Raw genomic sequence first — 21,704 nt, 5'->3', positions numbered from 1 at the left:
AGTATGAAGGTAGAACTGGCAAAATGTGGTCACTAACTATAGAGCAGGATGGGCAGGGGTGTGAGGAGTGGTTTCCAGGAGGACCAGGAAAAAAATTCGGTCAAGAGCCCTCCCCTCAGTCCTCTCTCTTGCCTGCCTTGCTCCTCCACATTCCCACTTCCATTAGTAGCTCACTCCCTCTTTATTTTCTCAAGTCTGAAGTTCTGAGCAAGCTTGCTTGAGAGGAGATACAACCACCGACACTTGCAATCTGACAGTGTTTGTTTCAAAGATCTACAAACACTTCCAAGGAGTAGGAATAATTGCATCCCATTTTATAATAGCAAACTAAGAGACAAAGAAGGGAGAGGGCAAATCACTTCAAGTGAATTCAATTACTGAAGTATACAATATAAAACTGACCTATAATCCCTAAACAACCACCAGAGCAGTCCTCAGCCCCACAGCAGATTATGTATGTTTTGTTTTTGACCTTCACTGAAGCACTCAGCAGAGGACCCCGTACATTAAGTTATTTATGTTTACAGCACTCTTATCCCACCTGAGGTGGTCACACATCCTGGTGAGTAGGGGGCTTTGTCTTACTTGCCTTAAATTCCTCTAAAAGACCTATAAACTGCCTCAAACTCAAAAAGCACTAGATAAATGTCCTGTCAAACTGAATTTGTATGAAGAGTCTTAGGTACAGCTCCCACAGCTGGGCACAGGTGGGACTGCTGGACGGCCGCAGTCAACAGCAGAGCTAGCCATCGAAGAATCGAGGAGGCTCTTCCTGAACAGAAATGTGGGCTCAACTCTGCCATCAGCAGTAAGATCCGGTACACGGCCAGAGGCTCTCAACACAAGCAGCAAAGGACAAGCGCATATTTGTTTATGCGCTATCATTTTCAATATGGTGAATTCAAAAAGAACAGTTTCTCAGATATAATTCCTTCTGCCACAGTAAGAAAGCCATCTCTTTGGGACAGAGCAAAAGAAAACCTAAATCATGACATCTGAACAGCGCTATCAAGAGACAATTTATATACCACAACTATAGTTGGGATGGATGAGACAAAGATAATTTAAGCTCATGCTTTCATCACTGAAAAGTACACGTGTAGGGCATGCGTAGCCTTGCTAATGGGGCTGCAGGGAACTCAGGGTTCCACTTATTAAAATACAGAACTGGTCAACTGGAGACTCTATAAGATAGCAGGGTAAAATGAAACCATGGCCACACTGTCCCTGAGGGTATGATTAAGGGCTCTTTTAATTAGCTCTTTTCTGATCTTAGACTCTCACAGAATACCATAGTAAGGCGTACATCTTCAAACAGGCATTTTAAAGTTTCATCCTGCCTTTCTTTTTACCTCTTGATTGAAGAGGAAGATAGGATGGTCTATGATAATTTCAAAAGAGCAACTCAAGGCAAGCCAATTTAAAAAGAAAAATGACAGATGAAAAAAAGGTAGAAAAGAAAGCTATGCTAGCTATGGCTGGTCATTCTCTTGGCCATGGACACCAGTTATGAGCTGCAGCAACTCTCACCTCTGTCACTTCTAACCCCGCTCAACCCACCTTTAATCCATCTAAGCCTGGAACCCAAGAGGGACAAGCCTGACTATTCAACTTTTCAACTGCCCGGTTAAAAAAGAAACATGCCCTCCAGCAATCTCCTCTACTGGCCTTAAAACTGTAACCTGCTGTGTTTCACACACACAGATAAGCCTCCTGAGGGCAACATCGGAGGTTCATTAGCCTTGCTTCTATTCAGTTTTCCATGGTTGTTAATGAGTTTAGAACCAGTCCACTTCCTTCCCAGATTCTTCAGGGGCTCAAGGCCACACAAATGTTAATATATGAGGGTATCTCCAACCCATTAGGTAAGACCAGTATTATCCTAATAAAAAAACCATACAAAACATCACAGAAAAGGAAAACTACAGACCAATAACTTATGAATATAGACACAAAAATCCCCAACACAATACTAGCAGACTAAGTTCATAGCATATACAAAGCATAACTAAGTGAGATGTATCCCAGGAAAGCAAGGTTGGTTCAACATCCAAAAATCAATGAACATAATATACCATATGAATAGGATAAATGATAAAAAAAAAAAACAAAAACAGATGATCATCTCAATAGACACAAAAAAAGCATTTAACAAAATTCTACACATTTTCATAAAAAAACATTCAGCAAACTAGGAACAGAAGGGAACTTCTTCAACCTGATAAAAGACATCTATGAAAAACCCACAGCTAACATCATTCTCAATGCGAAAGAATGCTTTCCCCTAAAAATTTTAGGAAGAAGACAAAGATCCACTCTTACCACTTCTATTCAGTATTATACTGGAAGCCCTAACCAGGGCAACTATGTTAAGAGAATGAAATAAAAGACACCCAGACTGGAAAGGAGAAAGTAAAACTACCTCTATTGGCAGGTAATGTGATCGTATACACAAAAAAATCTTAAGCAATCCACTAAAAAACTATTAGAGCTAACAAAGGAGCTCATCAAGATTGAGATACAAGATCAATATACAAAAATCAATTCTATTTCTCTATACAGGTAATGAACAATCCAAAAATGAAAAATCATATGAAAAATCAATGAAAAATGAAATTAAGAAAACAATCCCATTTATAATAGCATCAAAAAAAAACTTAGGAATGAATTCAGCAAAAGATATACAAAATGTACTCATAGTAAAACTATAAAATACTATTGGAATAAATTAAAGATGACTTAAATAACTGTAGATATTAAAAGTTCAGAAACTTAATATTAAGATGGCAATTGCTCACAAATTGATCTACAGATTCAACACAATCCCTATCAAAGTCCCAGCTGGCTTCTTTGCAAAAATTGATAAGCTAATCCAAAATTTCATGCAGAAATGTAATGGGTCCAAAATAGCCAAAATAATCTTGGGAAAAAAATAAAAAAAGAAAGCTGGAGATCTTGCATTTCTTATTCTTAAAACTTATTACAAAGCTACAGTAATCAAGACAGTATGGTACTGGCATAAGGACAGACATACAGATCAGTGGAATAGAACTAAGAGTCCAAAAATAATCCTCACATATACCATCAATTAATTTTCAACAAGGGTGCCAAAACAATTTAGTGGAGAAAGATTCGTCTTTTCAACAAACAATGATGGCACAACTAGATATCCACAGCAAAAGAATGCAGCTGGACCCCTACACCACACCATTAACAAAAATTAACTCAAAATAGACCAAAGATCTCCATGTAAGAGAAAAAACTATAGAACTCTTAAAAGAAACAAGATGTAAATCTTTGTGATTTTATATTAGGCAACGGTTTCTTAGACATGACAACAAAAGCACAAGCAACACAAGTAACAGATAACCTGGACTTCATCAAAATTTTTCTGTTTTGGGGCGCCTGGATGGCTCAGATGTTAGGCATCTGCCTTTGGCTCAGGTCATGATCCCAGGGTCCTGGGATCGAGCTCCACGTCGGGCTCCCTGCTTAGCAGGGAGCCTGCTTCTCCCTCTCCCACTTCCCCTGCTTGTGTTCCTGCTCTCGCTCTCTCTCTCTCTGTCAAATAAATAAAATCTTTAAAAAAAAAATTTTTTTTCTCCTATTTTGAAGGATATCTTCAAAGGAATGAAGAAACAATCCACAGAATGAGAAAAAATGTTCGCAAATTTGTATCTGATAAACTTCTATCTGGAATATATAAAAATTATAAATCAATAATTTTAAAAAGTCGGTCGCGGGGCACCTGGGTGGCTCAGTTGGTTAGGCGACTGCCTTCAGCTCAGGTCACGATCCTGGAGTCCCGGGATCAAGTCCCACATCGGGCTCCCTGCTCAGCAGGGAGTCTGCTTCTCCCTCTGACCCTACCCCCTCTCATGTGCTCTCTCTCTCTCTCTCATTCTCTCTCTCAAATAAATAAAATCTTTAAAAAAAAAAAAAAAGTCGGTCACAAAGGACCACATATTGTATGATACCATTATACAAAATGTTCAGAATAGGCAAATCCATGAAGATTGAAAGCAGACTGAAAGTAGAATAGTGGTTGTCTTGGGCTGGGCAGACTGAGGGGAAATGGAGAGTATGGGGTTCTTTTGGGGATGCTGAAAACATTCTAAAATTAAGTAGTGATCATGACTGCACCACTCTGTGAACATTCTAAAAACCATTGAATACTACACTTTAAGTCACTGACTTGTATGATACATGAATGATATCTCAATAAAGCTGTTATTAACAAAAGCTACTTTACCTTGAGGGAGTTGGGTCATCTTGGCCAAGGCGTGACATAATATTTATTAAGGTGTTAATTCCTATTTTAAAAAAATAATAAACAAGGAAATACTGTTAGAAACATTCTAGGATCACGACACGATACGTAGAAAGACAATTATGTATCTTACCCCAATTTGATTTCAAAAGGTTTGATATCTTCTGCATGTCTACAAGTTTGATCAACTTAGTTACTTAAAACGCTTGATAGGAGCAAAAAATTGTCCTAAAAAAAATTCATCCATCCTTACAATAATGCTCAAAGTAAATGCTGTTATGTATGGGTCAGAAAGCACTACAAAATGAGAGTATACAAGAGTCACCAGGAAACTCTTCCTGGTGAGGATTTAATTTACAATAGGGATCACAAGCCAAAACACAAGAGTAGAATCCAAACATACCTTTTTTCCTCATATGCATGTGGTGAACTTTTCTATCTCCATATTTGGGCTGCCGAATTCCACAGTTAGACAAAGAATTTCTGGCATGATCAGGATTCATTCCAAAATTTAAGTGATGACTCGGATGAGTCATGGCCAGCTAAAATTTCAACAAAATAAATTTAGTGTTAAAAACCCAGCATAGAAGTACCAAGTACTCAAACGAAATAGGAAAGAGATCTATCTAACCAGTCAAATTTGCCCTGATCTTTCCATCTTATCTTCTCCAGGGTCAAATTTCCAGAGCTCTGGTGCAAGCCCTTTTCTAAAAAGAAACCTAAAAATCCACATGTTTCAAAGGAGAATTAGAATAGTCATCACCTGGAAAGAAGAGCCATAAAGAAGGTAAGGCTTAAAGAAGGGACTCAGGTTTGACAGGCAAATTTTAGCTTTAGTCTACTTCTTTAGGGACAGTGTCAAAAATAAATAAATAAATAAAAAGTGAGAAACTAAGTGTTTGAAAGTGGCAACCAGAATAGAGTAATGGAGAGAGCTGTGTTACTAAACATCCTCATCATCTCGCAGAATGGAGAATCTCAATGTTCCATTTGTAACCTGCAAGATGAATTACTCCTATTTTGCTATTATGTGAGTGTACAGGAGAGTAATTCTTACCTGTAATAGACAACGATCTTGGAAAGTATATCCTATCAACTTGTCTAGATGCATTAGACATTGGTGGTAGCGGATATGATGGGTCAAAACAGGCAACATCATTGCATGCTAGGAAAAAAATTTCAATATGTTCACCTCTATAAAAACTTACAATAATGCTTCATTTATTTTACAACAAATGAGAACCATTTTTCCCATCCCAAATTTCAACTGCCAAAGTCTTGAAACAGTTTACTGGCCACGTGGCATCCTTGCAAATCCCCTCTTGAGGGATGGTTAACTATAGTTGCTAAGGGTATAGTCTCTGGAATCACAATGCCTGGGTCTGATTCCTGCTTCACTCATACACTGTGGAACTTGGCAGGGTAGTTATTTGACCTCTCTCTCTCTGTTTCGTCACCTACAGAATGGAGATAATCAAGAGAGCTACTTCCAAGGAGGAGTGGTGGTTAAAAGGATTAAATGAGCAAATACAAAAAACTGCTTAGTACAAGGCCTCTTAGCCCTCACTCAAGTAGGAACAGCCCTGCTTCATCAGCACTCAGCAGGGTAACCTCAACGCAGCCAGCAGAATTTCTGTGCCTCCTTGTCTATCTTTAATGCTAAGAGAACGGACTAGAACTCAAATTCTGAAACTTTGTCAGGGTCAAGACATTTTTGAGAATCTAAGGAAAATTACTTTTTTCCCACAAAAATGCCTATGTGCACAAACATGCAAAAAACTGTATGCAATTTTAATGGGTTCATAGACCCCTAAAAACCCATCACTATTCTCCAGGTAAGAACTTCTCAGCCAGATGATCTCAAAAGGCCATTCTAGGTTTAATACTTAATGATCTAATATTCCAAGGACAACTTTCATAAAACCACCAATACAGTTAAGTCACCTGAGGACACAGAACTTTTACTTTTGTTTCAACCACTTTCCACTTGGCTAAAGATTCCTTATTGGGAGACAATTTCATAAAAGGCATAGCTTTTTCTTTTTTTTAATTACACTTCCCTAGAACTCAAGAGAAAGAAGGAATCATTCTTATTCATCACAAACTAGAGGCTGGGCACAGCCCAAAGAATGACTGACATATGCTTTATATCATTTTAGTCTTTGAAATGTTTTCAGATGGCATTGTTTAAAAATACAAGAAAATGGATTTGTTTGAAACGGCAGGTATCAGTTTCCCATATTAACTTATAAGGAAAAATGCGTGCTCCCAAGTAGGAATTCCAATCAATAGGAAGTCCTTCTTTCCAATTCAATTCAATAAATACATATTGAGCACCTCTATGTGCAAGGCTTACCACAGCTGTGGAAGAGAAAAACAATAAGGACATGCTCTTTGCCCTCAAGAATTTCCCAGAGATATGCCATTATGATCTGAATTACTGGCATTTTGTCCACTTCGTTTTTATAAGTGCTGCATTAAAAAACACAGTAATATGGAAATAAAATGTGTGGCCAAAGTATAATATCACTTTCCAGGCATTTAAATTGCAGAAAGCTCAAGGGAGTTGATGCTAAAAACTCAAGGTAGAAGGGTCATGAAGACTACGCAGTGCACCTATCTTTCTGAAGTATGAACCAAACTGGTGAATTGTGCATTTTTTTAATACCTCCAGGGAGGGATGGATCATCACCTGTCAAGAAAATGACACCCTCTTCAGGTTTTACGCTAAGTGAAATAAGTCAATCAGAGAAAGACAAATACCACATGATCTCACTTATATGTAAAATCTAAAAAACAAAACAAACAAAAAACAGAAATGAATAAACAAAATAAAGCAAACAAACAATACAGAGAACAAACCGGTGGTTGTCAGAGGGAAGGGGAGTGTGAACAGATAAAATAGGTGAAAGAGATTAAAAGGTACAAACTTTCAGTTATAAAATATGTAAGTCACAGTGATGAAAAGGAAGGAACTAGAAATATAGTCAATAATGTTGTAATAGTGCATGGCGACAGATGGTGACTACACTTACCATGGTGAGCACTACGTAATATATAGAGAAGTGTTGAATCACTATGTTGTGCAGCTAAAATTAATATAACATTGTATGTCAACTATACTTAATAAATTTTTTTAAGATTTTTTATTTGAGAGAGAGAGAGCAGGAGTGGTGGGGAGAGGCAGAGGGAGAAGCAGACTCCCCGCTGAGCAGGGCGCCCAACGCAGGGCTCCATCCCAGGACCCTGGGATCACAGCCTGAGCTGAGGGCAGATACCTAACCAACTGAGCCACCCAGGTGCCCCATTAATAACTTTTTTTTTTTTTTAAAAAGGAAAGAACACCCTCTTTAGGGTACTCTGATGAGTACTAATTAACATTTAGCCTAAATCTCTCTTTTGAAGGTTTATCCCTTTGAACCTAGCTGTATCCCTAGAGACAAACAAAATACATGTAACAGTAACGTTTCCACATCTTCTCTTTGTTAATCTAAGTCTTATTTCCTTTAACCCTCAAGCATGTGAAACAGCTTTGAGTCCCTACACTATGTCCTCTAAACCTGCTCCAAAAAGAACCAGTTTCTCTTTCCAGGTAAGTCTATTTCTTGTGAATACCACTAAAAGGTATATATGACCCATGTCCATCTTGTAACACAGACAACAAAGTCTCAATGTTATCTATAAGACTTAAATCTCTAGCTCAGATTTTTAATTTTTTTAAGATTTTATTTATTTATTTGACAGAGAGAGAGAACACAAGTAAGCCAAGCAGCAGGCAGAGATAAAGGGAGAAGCAGGCTCCCCGCTGAGCAGGGAGCCCAATGTGGGGCTAGATCCCAGGACCCTGGGATCATGACCTGAGCCGAAGGCAGACATTTAACCAACTGAGCCACCCAGGCACCCATAGCTCAAGCTCAGTTTTTTTAAATTCTCAATCTTTGCAATGTTGAAATACATGTAATCAACGAGCATCTCCCCCCAACCTGCCAATTCAGGTACGGCAAATGTTTTCATTAAAAAAAGCTCCTTTCAAGATTGTACGGAAATGGCTGTATGTGTAGGTTTTGAAGCTATTTAAATTCTCTCATAAAAACTGAGCAACTAGAATAGCAAAACAGACCTATAAACAATATGAACAATAAAAACTAGACAACAAGATACCCCCATGAATGTCTAAATAAGACAAAGACCTAGGAGGTCTCAGCATCTGTGAGAGAAAAAAGACAGAGAGCGCAGCAGGGCTTCTGACAGCCCCGAGAGTGCAAGAAACCCCAAATTAACATATATTCATCGAAAATGTGATCAAAACTGGAGAGGGCTCTGCAGAGTCCAATCTACTGGGTGAGTACGAGAGGACAGTGTAATGGCGCAAGAATGCCGAGGCCCCATCAATGCTCAATGAAAAACTGAACTTCCCTTCCAGGGTAAAGCCCCATGGTGTGAAGAAAATGCTGGGGGTAAAAGCCACATTTAGCAGGAGAAGAACAATAAAGGGCAAAAGAAAGAGAGAATCCAGATAAAAATAGAGAAAGGAAGCAGTGGGGGCAGGTCTCGGGTATTATAAGGCCATTTTTTTTATCACTTTGCAGAAGGAGGGGCTAAGTTGGCTTATACCTCCTTCCTAAAAGTACAGGAAAATATTTCACTTTACTTATTTAACATTATTTAACTTGAAGAGCAACAGAAAAGAATCATGATCAAATCCACCCAAGGATTGTATCAGAAAATAGAGAAAAGGAATAGAATAAGATTCCTCAGATAATTAAAGAAAAAGCCAGAAAAACATGCCAACAAAACAGATGAAAGCTGTGACCTAACATTTCAAAACAAGGTAAACAAAATCAAGAAAGCAACAGGAGCTATAAAAGAAAACTACAAATAAATATTAGAGTAATTCAGAAATGAAATGACTGGATGAAAGGAAGATTTGAGAAGTGACAAAACTCAGGGAAAAGACATAAAAGGAAATAATCATTTTAAGAACAGAGACTAAAGAGAATGAAGACAACAGCAAATTAACCACGGAGAGTGCTTTGAGAAATAAAAGACAGGAAAAGGAAAAATTTTAGAGAAATAAAAAATCAAGAGAGTACGACAGATACAGGAAACAAGCAAAGAAGATACATGATGCATATAAAGGGAATCCTTAACGAAAACCAAAACAAGACAGAATCGTGAAATGTGTAATTCAAGGAAATATTTCTGAGATAAAAGACGGCCTGAAAGTACATATTGAATGGGTACACAGTATATATGAAAAATTTAACCAAAAAAGGCTGACAGCAATGCTGTCAGAAAACAATGAGAACGTATTTAAGATGTTGAAGAAAGAAAACATAAACCACAAATTTTATATCCAGTTTAAATGGCCTTTATATTTAAAGACAAATGGTTAGGAACATGCAGGACCTCAAGGATCAGTTTTAATAAGCCCCTCTTAAGGTATCTGCCAGAAATGAGCTCAATCAAAAATAAAGGGAGGTGGTGGCATAAATACTGCCATATAAACTAGCAATTACCTTCAAGTATATTTTTACCTGCAGATAATCATAAGTGAGTCAATATTATAGAAAATGCCTAATACTCTACAGATTATACAACTATCAGAAAATGAGGGGAGAATGTCAAGTCCATGAAGAGTAGGGATGAGGCTGTTGTGTATCTCATAGATACTAACTTGCCGCAAAAGGACAATCACTTCAAATTAGACGTTGGATGAAAGGAGCACAAGAAATAGTAAACAGTAGTCATTTTCAGTAATGGACAATGGGACACACACACACATAGCGGAGGGAGAAGTTTCATTAGATTACAAAGGTGTTAATATAAAGATAACTGTTAGAACAGAATTATAAACCTCCCTAAATATAAAGAGATATAAAACGAAAATAAAAAAGCAAAGAAAATGGACCTCATAGTGACCACATAACAAAAAACAGTTTGATAGAGGGGAGGCCAAACAAGAACGTGTGTGTGTGTGTGTTTGCCTGTATTAAAAGGAAAATTAATCGTTTCTAAAAGATGGCTACCCTTAGGGGTTTGGGGTGGCAAGAATGGGGTAGAAGCAAGAGAAACAAATTAGATTTTCAAAAACAGACTTGGCTTTGTAAACCTGAGTTTGGAATTATGGTAAATATTTTACAGATTTATAAAACAATATTTAATTTTTATTTTTTATTTTTTTAAAGATTTTATTTATTTATTTGAGAGAGAGAATGACAGAGAGAGAGAGAGAGAGAGAGAGCACAAGAGGGGGGAGGGTCAGAGGGAGAAGCAGACTCCCCGCTGAGCAGGGAGCCCAATGTGGGACTCGATCCCGGGACTCCAGGATCATGACCTGAGCCGAAGGCAGTCGCTTAGCCAACTGAGCCACCCAGGCACCCACAATATTTAATTTTTAAAAGAAACATTTAAAATCAAAAGTCAAATAAAATAAATTAATCTAACTGTGTAACCAGTTTGTGGTCTAAGCACAAGTGACCTAAAAACACAGTAATCTGAGTGGGTAGGACTCGTGTGATATATCTGTAGAGAATCACAGACAAGGAATACCCCCAAACAAACAACTACTTCCCATAATCATTTTGTTGGTGGTGCCATTAATATTGTTACTCTGGGACTACTGTTTGTGTATCACAGAATAAATCAAATGAGTAATTTTTTTGGTCTTATATGGGGTCTCTATATGGGATCAGTACCGAGGGGAAGATTCTTTTTTTAAGTATTCTAACTAATAAATACATAAAGACAGAATTAAAATATCACTTTGGCAGCTCTTAAAAAATCCTGGGTCTAGGTCATAATTCACCAGTGACTAATAACGTCACACACACAAAAAAAGAGACCATGGATGGATCTAGAGGGTATTATGCTAAATGAATAAGCCAGACAGAGAAAGACAAACAAACTCAATGATTTACTTATATGTAGAATCTAAAAAATAAAACAAATGAACTAACAACAACAAAAGTGAAAGAGACTCATAAATACAGAAAACAAACTGGAGGTTGCCAAAGAGAAGGGAGTTGGGGGGAATGGATGAAATGGGTGAAGGAAATTAAGAGGTATAAACTTTGTTATAAAATAAATAAGTCACAGAGATAAAAAGTACAGCGCAGGGAATACTGTCAGTAATACTGCAATACACTTATTGTGGTATTTTGTAATGTAAGTAATTGCTAAATCACTATGTGTTGTACACCTGAAACTAATTTAATTTTATATCAACTATACTTCATTTTTAAAAAGAGGTATATGATTGAGGAGAAATACATTCCAATTTGAACACTTATTTCTTCAACTGAAAAATGGTCTGATTAAGTCAGATTTCTAATAACAGAATTTACTTTCTGAAAGAACTATTAAATGTTTGGATTATCACTTATTATAAAAAGACACAGAGAGAGAGACACCACACTACCACCTGTGAAAAAGTTGTACAAAAAAATAAACTTAAATCTGATCACTGCCATCCAACCAAACTTTCTATGATGATGGAAATATTCTGCATCTCTGCTGTTATAATAGGCACTAGCCAGGTGTGTCTATTAAGTGCTTGAAATGTGGCTCGGACAACTAAAAACCGAATTTTTAATTTCATTTAATTCTAATTTAAGTAGCCACGTATGGCCAGTGGTATTCTATTAGACAGCAGTTTATAATAATTTAATTAGACAGCAGTTTATAATAATTTATAGGAAATATAAGGGAGAGAAGCACATGTTAAATGATATCATGAAGTTGCAATCAGCAAAACCCAGATTAGACCTTAGGAACACCATAGAACACAAGATCCAGTTTCTTCAACAACAAAAATTTGCAAGGGAAAAATGGAATGAGAATCTAAAGAGTAAAGAGACTTAAACCACATCAACTCATGTATGGATCTTTGTCTGAACGGCCACTTGAGCAGACTGAAACATATCTAGAAGATAATCAGGAATACATGAACAGTGACTGGGATATTACAGAGATGCTGCTGGTAACAGCTGAAGCTGTGTGAGGATAGCAGAGTGCTCCCCACACTTTTCTGCCTCATCTTGTAGATGTTGGAAATTTGCAATAAAAATATAATTTTGACAGCTCTCTATCAGGCCAGTTAGCCTTCAAGCAAAATCTTGTTCTCTTCCTTTACAAGAACCACTACATCTCCAGTTTAAAAAAAAAAATCAAGTATCTCACATGGTTCAAAAATTTGTTAACAGTAACTGTGAAGCCATATGTCTCTCAGAGGTATAAATCTCCATTTCCACCCCAAGTTCCAACTTAGAAAATGATTCCTTGAATGTGTTGTCCAAAACCTCTTAATCCCTAGAGATATTTCTTTTCACTATTCAGTCACCCCTTGATAGATCATGGAGAGAGAATATCAGTTAGTGTGATACTGCATGGGAGCCTTCCCTTCCATTCCAGAGTCACTGTGGAAGACAGCACAGCTATTAACGAGTCCCCATACAGCCCTGTGTCTACTCAGTATAAATACCAAGACCACAACTCAGCTCATCTTTCCAGCACCAACAGCAATTCTCCACGTCCTGAGCCTTAGTTTTCTCAAGGAGTTAGTACCCCCGAATACAGCATAAGCCTTATGTGGGTTAGATGACCATAATGGTAGCAGATTCCTTGCTCCTTTTTTGATGTCTCTGTTTGTCACCTTTATCCATTTTCCATTCTTATGGTTCAGTTTATTGATTCCCATGAGCCACCTCCTTACTGTAGCAGAGGGTACAAGTACCTACTTCTAAAAGATACCAATTCAACCTCAGTGGGCAGAACCCCATTCTTAAAATATGGATCCTGTAGCAACATGCTGCCTTTCTGCCTTTTCTGAGGCACACTGTTGAATTTTTCAGCCTCAGTTTCAGGTTTTAATTCCTGCTTTTTCCCCCCCTATATTACCTAGAAGTCACTCTAATAAACAGCAACACAGAAAAAAACCTTTCAGGGCTCCTGGGTAGCCCAGTTGGTTAAGCAACTGCCTTCGGCTCAGGTCATGATCCTGGAGTCACGGGATCGAGTCCCACATCAGGCTCCCTGCTCAGCAGGGAGTCTGCTTCTCCCTCTGACCCTCTTCCCTCTCGTGCTCTCTCTCTCTCATTCTCTCTCTCTCAAATAAATAAATAAAATCTTTAAAAAAAAAAAAACCTTTCAATAGTTTGTCTCTAAATATGACTTCAAGTTCTGCATTTAGTTCACATGTAATTACAAGTTCCAGGCTCAGCCCTAGATTTCCATTTCTCCTAACACTGGTTGGGACATCAGGTAGAATTTTCTAACCTAATAAAAACACTAGTAACTTCTCTGGCTGGGAAATCATACTTCTGGAATGAGAGGCTGGTACTTAGGTTTCTCCACCTTAGATTTATCACAATAGTTTTATCTCCAGCAGCAGCCAGATAACATCACAAGGCTTTTGCCAGCAACCTACTAGCAATTATTACTAATGAACAGTAGGTTCTACATCAGTGAATTACCAAATAGAGAATCCTTCCCCTATCCCCATGCCTGAGGATTTTAGAGAAGTGCTTTTTTTTTCCCCCCTTAAAATTAAGCATGAGTTTATCTGTTCACAGGCTTCAGGATTATTCAAAGTATTCATTTAACTGCTATTTCTCGGATTCTTAGTCTTCATTACCAAACATACTAAATGCCTTTATTTTCAATGTTTTAAACTGCATTATTACACGCCACCTGCCATCTTATTTGAGGAACACACACAAAAAGAAACATTTATTCTAGGATAAGAACTTAAATAAGGCCAACATTACTTGTAAAAAATTGGAGGATTGGAGACTGGAAACATGGCTTCTAAACAAATGGCAGTTGTCTTTGGAAGAGGGGGACTATCATTAGATCAAGGAGTATTCACCTTGGCAGGAGTTTTAATCAGGATCCAATTTCTCTGACCAGTTAGTCAAAGGAACTGAGTGCTTTTGCCTGCCAATCTCCAAACAGAATGTAAAATATAATACATAAGGGGATGATAACCTCATCCTCTGGCTGCTTCTAACCTAGCTGAGAAGCCAGAGTAAGATATATGTGACACAGCTGAAGAACACAGAACTGCAGTAGAACAGATTATTCAGCACCCGTATGCAGGCATTTCGCCAAAAGAAAGGGGGAAAAGGGCTCAATGCTTTAAACAAAATTGTGTTCAGTGCAACAAAACTGCCTCAGGACCTGCTACACGGGGTGGAAATCAAGTACAACAAGATACTCCCTCCACAGCCACCACCCACCAATCAGTTATTTTTTTCTTTTTACAGATTAGGGCTCTACAGGGTTTTGTTTAAAAAAAAAAAAAAAGAAAATGTTCAAAATTAACAAAAACACAAGTTTAAAACCCACTGAACTGAAAGATCTCTAAGGTCCCTTCCAGTTAATAATGCTCTACAATTTATGATGTCTCTATCAACCCTGACTTATCACTGAGAACACCAGATTTTGAGCAGATTGTTGAACATTCTGCTCAGTGTTCTTCTGTCTACCTTAGGATGACATTATGTCGGTTTTGAGAAACAGAAAAACTGGATAATATAGCTTCAAGGCCCTAAGAAAGAATCAGCAGAAGATACTCACTTCTGAATACTTACAGTAAAAAAAAAATTGGTCAGGTAGCAAAATAACTGAAGACTTTGGTAGACACAACTGGCTGCCACTGTAGAGAATTATTCTCAAACTATCTAGTAACACGGCATCAACAGCAGTCCATCTTAACACAAAACTATGTAGCTCTGGACATCACAATGAATCACCTAGCAATACCTTTAATAATAAGATTAAATCCCACTGTTCAATATAAGAATTAAATGCCGACACTGACTTCAAGAAAAAACACCTCATTGTGATAAAATAAATACCCGCGACACCTTGAACTTATCACCATACATGCTACCATCAAAACAGAGCGAGTGGAAGCCTGTTAAGTGTCCCTCCCAAAGGCTGAACATGACAAACTACACTACCTGACCCCTGCCTGAGTATTCATTGCCTTTATTGTAATTCCCACAGAGCATAACCAGTATTAATCACAACAAAAGAATGAAGTGAAGACTCAAAGAATATGCTGGGTTTTAGGGGTTTCTAATCTGGTATAAAATCCACTCATAGGGAAAACAAAAATAGTTATTAGTATGAGTTATATATAGCTGAAATGTTCCACTATTAGTTCACCCAAAGAAAAACTATTATCATTTGGCTCAAATATGAAATTTATACTGATTTTGTTCATTAATGCCTTTAGTTCCCTGCAATGTAAGTTTGAGTCATCAGTCTGGAAAGTTTGGACACAGTATCTTCAGGAGTCTGCCTGCAGAGCTGTTGGAGTATCTCTTTTTTTTTTTTCTTTTAAGATTTTATTTATTTGACAGAGAGAGACACAGCGAGAGAGGGAACACAAACAGGGGGAGTGGGAGAGGGAGTAGCAGGCCTCCCACGGAGCAGGGAAGCCCAATGCGGGGCTCAATCCCAGGATCCTGGGATCATGACCTGAGCCGAAGGCAGACACTTAACGACTGAGCCACCCAGGCACCCCGGAGTATCTCTTTTGACAAGCACCCACACATACGCTGCACACAGGCAGGTTCATTTGAAGAATACATTTGCCTTCACTCAACATGCAGAGACAGAATTTAGCATTACTAAGTAACTGCCCCCCCCTCACCCCACCACTGTGCACGTGCGTATGCGCACGCGCGCGCGCACACACACACACACACACACACACACACAAACACACACACACACACACAACTAAACAAGACAACATGAAAACTGACACAAAAACAAAACCGAAACAACAGAAAACAATTTATGGTTGGTGTTCCATTTAGCCACAAGATAGTATGTTCTATAGACTTAACAGAATTAGGAAAACTTCAGTGGCAGATGCCTTTTAAAGAAAAAGGGATATAGGTATAAATGTGTTCTCAGAGGCATCATCACCTGACAGACGTCAGAACGGATGCCAGTTTTCCAAAATCCTTGACTACTTAGCTCCACTGTTACTTCTCGCCTCATTGTATTCTTCTGTCGTATTTTTTGGAGTGCTTCCTAGAAAAGAACTCATTATGATGAGTAACCTGACAGTTGTAAAGCAGTATTAGCCAAACATCAAGCATTAGAAAATAAGCTGGATTCATTCAACATCACCCTTTCGTTCAGGTATTCAAACCTCTTCATGCCCAATTACAATACTTTATTTGAAATGAAGGCCAGGATGGTCAAAGCCTTGGGTATGAGACCGCCTTTCCTTTCCTGGTAACTAGATAAGAAAAAATCTAAACCAAATCGACCATTCTGGTGAGTTTAAACAAAAAAATACCCTTTTGCTGATAAAAGAAACAAAATGTGATGCTTCGGACTTAAAATCTGCATCTAAAAATTATATTTGTATCAAGCCTTATGTTAAGCACTTACATCTAAGACAGACAATCAGTAAATTAATCTGCAACCCACATAATTCTAAAAGCTGCCTTCTAATTTGCAAAACCCTTACAAAACCTCTTGTAGCAACAGTACATTCTATTTAAAAAAAGACAATGATTTAAAACTTTTTCAAGACATAATCAGGAGCTGACTCTTCCCTTTAACCTCTCTTCAAATAATTAATTATAAAAAATATTTTATATTTGCACACTTATTCAATAAAAATCTCACAGGAATTCATAATAACAGGAATTATCACACTGCCTGCACCATTGATTAAATGGCTACTACAGGTCAAATACCATTGGAGGAAAGTTAAATGGAGTATTTCAGAAGTCCACACAACCACCTTTTTCCCCGGATGCAACGACAAGAGAAATTTCAGTCAGTCTCCCTTAGCCTTGGTTCCCTCTTTATAATGAGGCTGTCTGGCTCAAGTCACAGGAAGTGAGAGGAATTCAAACACTTTTCCCAGCTTTAAAGCCTTGCTCTCTTGTACTACCCAAAGCAAAATAAAACCTCAATGAGACAAAATTTGATACTGAATCCATTTATTCTTAAAATTATGAATTAAGAAATAAAACATAAATGATCCTGGAATACAGGGATAATACTACCCATAAATAAAAAATATGAAATTTGGGATATAAAATCTTATGAAATAAGTTTACCCTACTAAACTAACAGACATATGGAAGACATATGGAAGGCAATCTTTTACGATCTTAAGACCAAGACATTTAAGTAAGACCCAAATTATATTACGTACAGTCTAATTAATGATAAAAGGTTGACCCAGCAATTGTAAAATTTGAAAAATTTCAATAAGATATATTTATTCCCAATGGTAGGAATCCATTAAGAAACAGGGCTTTTGCTGGGTGGGGGGAGGGGTAATGCTCCCTTAGATACTAAGAGATGAAAAAAAAAATCAATCTGTATACTAATGTAAGGAAAGAAAAGTATGATTTTTTTAGAAGTATTTTTCCATCTTATTCTAGAAGTATGGTGTAATGCAATAATCTTGAAATAAATCTGAAGCACATCATCATTAATCCTGAAAGAACAGGATTTGATACTAACCTCCCTTTGCGCCAGCTTCTGTTTGTCAGTTTGTTTAACTTTGGGACTATTTGCTAGGAGGTGGCGAAGTTTCACGTAACTCTTCCACAGTTTCTGGTACCTAAGGAAAAGGACAGACAGACATCTCAGACAAAAAGGAGGAGAATCTGAAGTGCAATAAAACCAGCTGTTTTAACAGGCCTGCTGAATCATAAATTACATTCTTTTGGATATCCTTAATGGCAACAAACCATTCTAAGGAAGGATCTGATTTAGGGGCAGTGGGGCAGGATGACCAAGAGTCATCTGGAACCCAGTGATTAAGTTGGTAATTATACATCTGTGTTGAAAATGAGGTGTCACTATATATGCCCAAATCTCTCTGGAAAGAATTCCAAAGACACATAAAAACCAACAGAAACATGTATCATTTCTCATCATTACCGATTTTATTTAAATATGTACTTTCTGATGTTGTTGAAAGACCCCTTACTTAACAAGGACACGGTCGGTCTCTGAACTGCCTACATTGAAAGTAAAAGTTGGAGAGTATTAGAAAAGAGAATGCCGTTTGTGCCAATACCCAAGCTATACAGCTGTATCCACCATTTCTCCACCGGAGAGGGAAAAAGACAAATGCTATGCACCAATTTGTATTTACCATGACAAAAATAAGCATATTTGTTGCAGCCAAATATGTAATAATCAGTCTAAAGGATCCTGGTAAAGCGTCCTGGGAATGAAGAGAAATGCAGTCCTGTAGCAGCACACAGTCCTGCCATCTGAGAGTCCACGAGAGCCTATCACATTCTACTAACATTTGTGACAAGAAGGGACTTTCAGTGAATTTCCTGTCATATCGAAACTGCTCCTTTCTTGGCCTTAGCTGGGTTTCTCCTTTTTGGTAACAATTTTTTAGAGAATGGAGGAAAGAAAGAAGTACTTACACAGTGCCTGGTTCACTGCTTCATACTTTTATCCAAAGGGGGAAAAAAAAGAACAAAACCCTTTAGCCTCTTCTAATGTATCAGCCAGAATTGTATTTATGAATTGAAAATCTCCCATGCCCTTTTCTCCCATTATGAATCCTTAAAAAAAAAAATTAAGTCAGGAAACTGTTTGTTTGTTTGTTTACCGAGGTAGGAAATCCAAACACTTCTGAAGAATATAATGGTACTATTTCCATTCCCACACATCCTCATCTTCTCCCAGAAAAACACTAACAAGCCAGTTGGAAAAACTTAAATGTGGAAAGTAACATCAATTCTAAGAGTCAGAAGTCATTGCCTTCTCCTTACAATGCAACCCTTGACTTTGCATGGGATCTTGAGCTCTTATTAAGATGCCTCCCAAAATAGAATTCTGCATAAATCCGGCAGTGCTAGGAACCAACATGGTGCTACTTTCCTCTAGAGTGCACTGAAAAAATAAATAATAATAATAGCAATAAATATTATAATGATGAATAAAGGAAAAGTTCCTTAAAAGTTAAAACTATACGGGACTCATGTTGACCAAAATTGCCAAGGATACTCTATTGAATAATAATTTCCTGCAGTCAAATCAAGAGAGAAAATAATTCTTCAGGAGCTACCAAAACTTGTTTTATTTAGTAACCTAAATTTGGAAACATGGTTCATTTCAGGTCTTAATTTTTTAATAAGAAAACATCCACTAAAGGGTATTCCTTTGCTAATTCAGCTGTTAGTAGAAGGTGAAATTGGCTAAGACAAACACCGAGAAATATCTTACTGTGGGTCTCCTGCATAACTCAACTGTGCAGGGCGTATCCCAAAGTGGACGATAATCGGAAAAGTAATCACATCGGGGTTGAACTGTTCACGATCCAGTTGATCAATGCGGACAGAGCTAGGTTTCTAGAGAGAAAAATCAAAGCCATTTATTCCCATGAGAAGTCTTTCAGTATTGACTTTAACCTAAGTAATGAAGAAATTAATTGGATTTTTTCTGGGAAAGTCTCATCCCCCAAGGGAAAAATGTCATTTAAAACCTGTTAATCATAGCAGCTATACTATATAAAAACTATAATGTCATCCCTGTAAATGAGTCTATGCCATTTGGCATAATGAACAATGATTTTGTCCTTTTTTGCAGTCCACACAGAAACCTTTAAAAATTAAACTTTTAAAAGGACACCTAGTCAGATATAACTTTTCCTGAACCTCTCCAAAGGCACAGGGGAAATATTCCACATCATGGGGAAGAAGTGTGCTGGCTTATTCTGTTTCATTTCACATTTCCAATGGATGGCTTACTTCTAATTCAGGGTGGACAGATGCCTCTCTATATCCTTTTTTCCATTAGTTCTCCGTGTATCTTGTTTTTCCTTTCTTTTTTTTTGAAATTGCAGTGTAATTCACATATAACATTATATTGGCTTCAGGTGCTGGACATAATGATTCAGTATTTGTATACACTGTGTAATGATCACGACAATAATTCTAGTTAGCATCTGTCACATAAAAGTTACAAAATTTTTTCTTATGAGAACCTTCAAGATCTATTCTCTTAGCAACTTTCAAATATGCAACACAATAATGACTTATAGGCACTCTGCTGTACATTATATCCCCACGACTCATTTATTTTATAACTAGAGGTTTATACCTCTTGATCCCCTTCACTCATTTTGCCCACTTCTGGCAACCACGAATCTGTTCTCTGTATCTGAGTTTGGTTTTGCTCTGTTTGTTCATTTGTTTTTAGATTTCACACCTAAGTTCAATCATACAGTGTTTGTCTTTTTCTTATTTCACTTAGGGTAATACTTTCAAGGTCTACCCATGTTGTTGCAAATGGCAAGACCTCATTCTTTTTTGAGGCTGAGCAGTATTCCAGTGTGTGTGTGTGTGTGTGTGTGTGTGTGTGTGTGTGTGTGTGTGTGTGTGTGTCTGTTGCAAATGGCAAGACCTCATTCTTTTTTAAGGCTGAGCAGTATTCCAGTGTGTGTGTGTGTGTGTGTGTGTGTGTGTGTGTGTGTGTGTATCTGTTCATCTATTGATGAACACTTAGATTTCTTCCATATCTTGGCTATTGTAAATAATACTGCAGTGAACACAGGAGTGCATATCTTTTTGAATTAGTGTTTTTGTTTTCTTCAAAATACCCAAAAGTGGAACTGACGGAACATGTTTTTCAATTTTTTGAGGACCTCCTATACTGTTCTCCATAGTGGCTGCACCAATTTACATTCCCAACAATAGTGCACAAGAGTTCCCTTTTCTCCACAACCTCACCAATACTTGTAATCTCTTGTTTTGATAATAGTCATTTGAAAGGTATGAGGTGATAGTTCATGGTTTTCATTTACATATTCCTGATAATTAGTGATGTTGAGTATCTTTTCATGTGCCTATTGGCCATTCATTTCTTTGGAAAAATATCTATTCAGATCCTCTGTCCTTTTTTAATCGGATTATTTGGTTGTTTTTTTTTGTTGTTGTTGTTGTTATTGTGCTATGTGAGTTCTAATGTTTTGGATATTAACTCCTTATTAAATATGTGAAATGCAAATATCTTCTCCCATTCAGTAGGTAGGCTTTTCATTTTGTTGATGACTTTCTTCGCTGTATGGAAATTTTTTAGTTTGATGTAGCTCCATTTGTTTACTTCTTTGCCTGTGGAGTTACATACAAAAAAATCACTGCCCAGACCGATGCCAACGAGCTTCCACCTATGTTTTCTCCTGTAAGTTTTATGGTTTCAGATCTTACATTCAAGTCTTCAATCCATTTTGAATTAACTTTTGTGTATGGCCTAAGGTAGTGGTCCAATTTCATTCTTTCACATGTGGCTGTCCAGTTTTCCCAACACCATTAATTGAAGAGACTGTCCTTTCCCCATTGTATATTCTTGCCTCTTTGCTCAAAAATTAATTTACCATATATGCATGAGTTTATTTCCAGACTCCCTATTCTGTTCCACT

At 37.4% G+C, this 21,704-nt stretch overlaps 1 protein-coding gene across 6 annotated transcripts in view; it reads right to left on the bottom strand.

Annotated features, from left to right (window-relative positions):
* Positions 1–21,704, bottom strand: part of DROSHA (drosha ribonuclease III) — a 120,452-nt gene that overhangs the window by 40,926 nt on the left and 57,822 nt on the right. For 5 of the 6 annotated variants that reach the window (XM_028097965.2, XM_028097963.2, XM_028097967.2 and 2 more), the window contains 6 exons: positions 19,511–19,635; positions 17,780–17,879; positions 16,214–16,321; positions 5,328–5,435; positions 4,674–4,812; positions 4,253–4,313 (listed from right to left, as the gene is read on the bottom strand). In XM_028097965.2, the coding sequence (XP_027953766.1) occupies positions 4,253–4,313; positions 4,674–4,812; positions 5,328–5,435; positions 16,214–16,321; positions 17,780–17,879; positions 19,511–19,635 (641 nt within the window). The remainder of the gene's footprint in view (positions 1–4,252; positions 4,314–4,673; positions 4,813–5,327; positions 5,436–16,213; positions 16,322–17,779; positions 17,880–19,510; positions 19,636–21,704) is intronic. The other variant, XM_028097966.2, reaches the window with a different exon arrangement.

Source organism: Eumetopias jubatus, unplaced genomic scaffold, assembly GCF_037043125.1.
Source record: "Eumetopias jubatus isolate StellerSeaLion01/CBP00866 unplaced genomic scaffold, mEumJub1_p1.0 scaffold_5, whole genome shotgun sequence".
NCBI lineage: Eukaryota > Metazoa > Chordata > Mammalia > Carnivora > Otariidae > Eumetopias > Eumetopias jubatus.
This window is presented reverse-complemented; position numbering and strand designations above follow the sequence as displayed.